At 39.9% G+C, this 6,608-nt stretch overlaps 1 protein-coding gene across 1 annotated transcript; it reads left to right on the top strand.

Moving 5' to 3' along the window:
• Window positions 1-1,173: 1,173 nt before the first annotated feature.
• Window positions 1,174-6,172, top strand: LOC105045866 (importin subunit beta-1). The gene is made up of 3 exons (XM_010924293.4): window positions 1,174-1,432; window positions 3,159-5,589; window positions 5,691-6,172. Exons 2-3 carry the CDS (start codon window positions 3,161-3,163, stop codon window positions 5,887-5,889), a joined length of 2,628 nt encoding a protein of 875 aa, XP_010922595.1. The 5' UTR covers window positions 1,174-1,432; window positions 3,159-3,160; the 3' UTR covers window positions 5,890-6,172.
• The last annotated feature ends 436 nt before the right edge of the window (window positions 6,173-6,608 follow it).

Genomic DNA, 6,608 nt, shown 5'->3' with positions numbered 1-6,608 from the left:
ATCTTTATATAAATCAAGTAATAACAATTAGAATTATCCATTCCGATTTCGATTCTGAATACGAATCAAACGCTTCAGAAGACTAAGCTATTTCGATTCCAATTCCGATTTCAATGCATTCAAATTTTTATTTCGATTTGGATTTCAATTTTGATCATGAATCAAATACCTCCATAGCTATAATGGAAAACATAAGTCTAAAAATAACATTAAATCCCTGAGACAAAGAAGGCCGGAACTCTGAACTTGGCCTACAATCAACACCTGGAGCCGTGCATTTGGAATTATTGAAAATGAACCTAGTGCTGCTGCTTTTTGCCTTAGATTTAATGGTCCAGAAGCCATCGCCTGTTGCAACATTATGTTGTCCACCACCTTGCCCATTTCCTTGGTGCTAAGCCTGCAAAATTGTAAGCAAAGCAGCATCTATCGAATCATTGGATTGCCAACATACTTCTCTCTGCATGGCTTATTTTGCAATATAATCAGCAGCCCTGTTAGCTAGTCAGAGAATATAGGAACACTTGAATATATTGCACCTGCTCTTCCAAACCTGAATATCCTTCAGCAAAAGGTGTGCCAAAGTCCCCCTACTATTTGTATCTGCAATCCAAGAGATTACTGAAGCTGCATCTCCCTCCAAGTAAATGTTGTAAGCCTCAGTTGATCTTTGTTAATGGTAATGTTCTGCCCAACATCTTGGTTCAGTATCATAGAAAAAATAATATGAAAAATATTCATACGGTATGTAATCAGTTGCCGTGCAGGTATAGAATTTTTGGTTGCTGAGAAGAAGCGTATGGCTACTAGGACAAGTGCCGGAAAAAAAAAAAAAAAATCAAAAGATCAAAATCATCATTAAAAGTCTAAGGACCTGACAAATCTGAGACGGAGGAAAGGAAAGTTAAAAAAAATTACCTGAGGGGAAATTTGGGATACTTTTCTCCCGCTTGTAATAGAGAGGAATACAACCTAGGCCAAGAAATTAAGGTCCAAATTAGTCATTTTGGGACGTTGGGATAAGTATTTCTATCAGAATAAGCCACTTCCCGACACCATATCGGCACCAGCGAGAGCTCTCCCTTTCACGAATCGGGCAAACACACGAGTATCCGCACACGTGCGACCCCGCGGTTTAAAAAACACCAGCGTTGTTTTCAGGTACTCCAGACGCGGGCCTCCATTAAAACAATGAAAACCTCATGCCGATCCTAAATTTGCAAGCATTCCGTCCCGCTCTCCCGACCCATTTAAAAAACCCTTATAAAACCTCCCAAACGAAACGCTACCCATCATCATTCCTCCGCTTTCCGATCGATCCGTTGAGAGAAACAGCGAGCGGATCCGAGCCTCGCCTTGCCTCTTCTACTATTCCTCCATTCGCTGAAAGGAACTCGGAGGAATCGCGACATTCCGCTGGTCCGAAGCTTAGGTATTCCTCTCCGATCTCTGGGGTTGGTGTTCGATCTAGATCCGACGAGTCTTGTTTGGTTGGATTTTTTTTTCTTGGATTTATTTTTAGTAGCCACTAGCTCCATGAGCCAGTAGGAATTACGTTAGGGTTTCTTGGATCTCATTTAAAGAGATCTGGTCTATTTTTTGGAATTCTTTTTATTCGGCTGGTTTAAATTAGAGCTTTTAGTCCTTTTTAGTAGTCATTTCTTTTTTCCTTCTTGATTTTGCTCCGATTTATGGGTTGAATGGCATTAACCTAATGATGTTCGATCTGGCTCTCAGACGATCATTTTTCTCCTGAGATTTAGTTTTATTTATTTATTTATTTGTGTTTCTTTTAAAAGAATTATGTATTTTTTAATAAATATTATCTTGCATGTCTCATTTATATATTGAACTTTGTTCTGCTTGATATGTGTTTGCATTTCCTTGAGCTTTCGTATGGTCAAGCCCATAATGTAGGAACTAATTAATAGTAAAACTAACAATTTTGTCATATTTTGGTATATTAGAATTAATTCAGTAACAAAATGTGGAAAAATTAACTCACCATAGTTCCTAATAGTTTTTGTATGGGTCAGAACTTGGACGAGTTAACTTGTGAATTCATCCAAGATATTTAAGATATAAATTTTCCCAATTATTTTTTCCAAAATAAATGTTTTTGAGTTAATTTTATAGATAAAGGATTTCCTTTTGCTTTAATGAAAGGGAACCCAGTTGCGTGCAGCAGTCCTACAAAGAATGGACAGTGCATAGTGAAGCTTCATTGAAAATGCCAACTTCAGTCCAGATCACTGAAATTGGAATTTCAAGTACCAAAGTTGGTTTGAAAATTTGGTTTGATATTTCAAATGTTAACTTCAATGTGAACTGATGGGTAAAACTACTGATGCATTCATCCTTGCCTTCTTTTTTCAGGAAAAGGGAGATGCCTTCTATTAAGTGTTAATACATTAGCTTAGGAATTAATCCAAATCATTACAATGATGAAAATGTAAGAACATGAGACATTGTGGTGGATAAGACATCATGAACATCTCAAAAGGAATATTTGGAAACATATTTTCTAACAACTGAATAATGTAAATGTATAAGATATAAAAAAAGGATCACTTTCTACGAGGTAGTTTTTGGCACTCAACTGACTTTGATTCTTAAATGTTGAAAAACTCTACCAAGATCATGGGTTAGATTTCTGAGTTGCTGAGTTGGATTGTAAACATTTAAGCTAGCTATCCACCAACCAATTTGACCATGAAGTTGACTGCCCTATCTTGACTGAGTGGTCATGAAGTTGTATTTCTGACCTTAATAACAGTGGCAGAGGTGAAACTTTAGATCTGCTGACTTTTATACTTGTTAATTTCCATCTTCCTGTCTCTAGATATTTGATGTTGCTGTATTTGGGAAAGATAGGGTTCTCTCCTTCTGTTGGGATTTAAGTAATGTTGATGCGTGGCTGTTATACACTGATGCCAAATTTCTCTGTCTTTCAACCATGACTGAAAGTACAAAGTTGGTTGTATGATTCTATATAGCAGTTAGACTGTCATTTGCTGACAACAAATTCATCCTCCTTAATGGGCATATCATCCTTAGTTTTATAGCAATATTCATTAATATTTGTCTGGAATTCCACAACTGATTAGTTGTTCCATTTTGGTTATTGGGTTATTTGCATGTTTTATCTGGTGCCAAAGCAATGGCTATGGAGATCACCCAGATCCTGTTATTGGCCCAATCTCCAGATGCTAATGTCAGGACTGTTGCAGAGAAGAATCTTAAGCAGCTTCAGGAACAGAATCTCCCCATTTTTCTCCTCTCCCTATCTGCTGAACTATCAAGTGACCAAAAGCCTCTGGAATCCCGAAGACTTGCTGGCATTGTCCTTAAGAATTCTCTGGATGCGAAGGACATAATTAGGAAAGGAGAGCTAACACAACATTGGGTCAATATTGATCCTACAATAAAAACCCAGATCAAGCAATCTCTTTTCCAAACACTTGGGACATCTGTATCTGAGGCGGGGCACACCTCATCACAAGTCATTGCAAAGATTGCTTCCATTGAGATCCCTCGAAAGCAATGGCCAGAGCTCATTGGCCACTTGCTATCCAACATGACCCAGCTAGAGACACCAGCCTCATTGAAACAAGCAACCCTCCAGGCACTTGGTTATGTCTGTGAGGAGATATCTTCACAGGATTTGGAGCAAGACCAAGTAAATGCAGTTCTTACTGCTGTAGTTCAGGGTATGTCTCAGACTGAACACTGCCCTGAAGTCCGTCTTGCTGCTGTCAGAGCACTATATAATGCTCTTGATTTTGCTCAGCATAACTTTGAAAATGAGATGGAGCGGAATTTCATTTTGAAGGTTATATGTGAGACTGCTGTATCAAAAGAGTTGGAGATTAGGCAGGCAGCATTTGAGTGCCTTGTTTCGATCTCTTCTACATACTATGAGGTGCTTGAACAGTATATGCAGACATTATTCAATCTGACAGCAAATGCTGTGAAGACAGATGAAGAACCTGTTGCCCTTCAAGCTATTGAGTTCTGGAGTTCTATTTGTGATGAAGAGATTGAGATTCAAGATGTCTATGGGGGAGCTGATGATGCAGGCTCAGAGCATCATCATTTTCATTTTATAACAAAAACACTTCCGTTTCTTGTTCCATTGTTGCTAGAAACTCTATTGAAACAAGAGGAGGATCAAGATCAAGATGAAGGTATCTGGAACTTGTCCATGGCTGGTGGGACCTGCTTAGGACTTGTTGCAAGGACTGTTGGAGATGTGATACTGCCCCTTGTTATGCCCTTCGTGGAGGATAACATAGTAAAACCTGATTGGCAAAGCCGAGAAGCAGCCACCTATGCTTTTGGCTCCATTCTTGAAGGTCCATCAATTGAAAAGCTTTCTCCACTGGTTCATGCTGGTCTAAACTTCTTTCTTAATTCAATGAAAGACCAGAATAGCCATGTGAGGGACACCACTGCATGGGCTTTGGCTAGGATCTTCGAATTCTTGCATTCTCCAAGCACTGCCGATCAAATTGTAACATCTGCAAATCTTCCTCATATCATGTCCGTATTGTTGGAAAGTATCAAAGATGTCCCTATCGTGGCTGAAAAGGTTTGTGGTGCCATTTACTTTCTTGCTCAGGGGTATGAAGAGGAGGGATTAGGGTCAAGTTCCTCTGTCCTTTCACCTTACCTTCCTGACATCGTTGCTGCTCTCCTTTTCTCTGCTGATCGCACCGACTCTAGCAGCTCCAGGCTTCGGGCTTCTGCATATGAAACCTTGAATGAGATAATAAGGTGCAGCAATATACCTGAGAATTCTAATATGATTGCCCATTTACTCTACACAATCATGACCAGATTAGGCCAGACTTTAGAGCTCCAAGTTGTTTCCTCAGATGATAGGGAGAAGCAAATTGATATTCAAGCTTTGCTTTGTGGCGTCCTCCAAGTATTGATTCAGAAGCTTAGTGCCTCTGATGAGACCAAGTCAATCATTCTACAGGCTGCGGATCAGATGATGATCTTGTTTCTCCAAGTGTTTGCTTGCCGCAGTTCTACTGTGCATGAAGATGCAATGCTTGCAATTGGAGCACTAGCTTATGCTACGGGTACAGAATTTGCTAAATACATGCCAGAGTTATACAAGTATCTAGAGATGGGATTGCAAAATATTAAGGAGTATCAGGTCTGCTCTATCTCAGTTGGTGTCGTGGGGGACATCTGCCGTGCCTTGGATGACAAGGTCCTTCCCTATTGCGATAGTATCATGACTCATCTTCTTAGGAACCTCTCAAATTCCATGCTCAATCGGTCTGTCAAGCCTCCCATGTTCTCATGCTTGGGGGACATTGCCCTTGCCATACGTGAGCATTTTGAGAAATATCTGCCCTATACAATGCCGATGCTGCAAGGAGCTGCAGAACTGTGCTCCCGGATGGATGGTGGTGATGAGGATTTGCTTGATTATGGAAACCAGCTTAGATGCGGCATATTTGATGCTTACTCTGGTATACTTCAGGGATTTAAAAACTCCAAGGTGGAGCTGATGGTTCCTTATGCAGGCCATCTTTTACAATTTACAGAGGCAATCTTTAAAGACAAGGATAGGTATATATGCTCCTCATGCATCATATTACATGCATTTGTGCCTGTCTGTGTTTTTGCAAGTGTTATGAATTTTGAGTTTTTTTTTTATAATTTGTTTGCAGGGATGAGGGAGTGACTAAAGCTGCGGTTGCTGTCATGGGGGATCTCGCAGACACACTTGGTCCAAACACAAAGATCTTCTTTAGAGACTGTACTTTCCATAATGATTTCTTAGGAGAGTGCTTTGCATCTAACGATGACCAACTGAAGCAGACAGCAACCTGGACTCAGGGAATGATTGGACGTGTTCTGGTTTCATGAGGTGAAGCCACTTCTCGGAGTAAAACGAAGGTTCCTCTTTTCATTATACTGTTTCCTGTGATAGCAAAGCAGTTCAGTCTCAAGGTGGGTACAAGTATGTTGGGATGTAGTCATTTTTCATACCCCTTTCTGTTTACCTGCGTCACTTTGTGCGAATGTGGCAGTGATATGCCACTTGCAGACAAATGTTAATGGGTTTGGGTGTACGGGAACTCTATTAGCTAATGCATCCACTCGTTTGTGGTTCTTAGTAGCTTGGGTATGCACTGAGATTGTTTTTGGATATCATTTGCTGCAGAAGTATGGTCCTTATTTATCTTTGCCGGTTAAGTATGGTTCTGATGCTCCGCCTGTCCGAATTGTCATCTACCGTATGGGTTATTATTAAATTTCTTTTCTTCCAGTGGTAATATTTTCAGAGTTCAAGCCTTTTGGAGCTGATGCTAGCAGCTGCAAGTTAATAGGCACGCTTCATCAATTCACAGGAATCCTCATGATAGCGAGAATATTAGATTTTTTTTTTTTTCTTAACTTTTGGGTGCAGGCACCTGAATTCGTGTCTGATAACTGTTTTCCAAATGTGAATGAAGTGAAGCTAGTCTAACTTCTCATATCATCGTACTTTCTCATGGTCTTTTTCTTGGGAAACGATGTGAAAGGAGTAAGTTGAGTCTATCCTTCATTGAAACATTCTAGTCAATGTCCTCACAGTTTTTTAG

This window comes from Elaeis guineensis, chromosome 5 (assembly GCF_000442705.2).
Source record: "Elaeis guineensis isolate ETL-2024a chromosome 5, EG11, whole genome shotgun sequence".
NCBI classification, from domain to species: Eukaryota; Viridiplantae; Streptophyta; class Magnoliopsida; order Arecales; family Arecaceae; genus Elaeis; species Elaeis guineensis.
The sequence above is the reverse complement of the archived record's forward strand: the minus strand, read 5'-3'. Positions and strand labels throughout refer to the sequence as shown.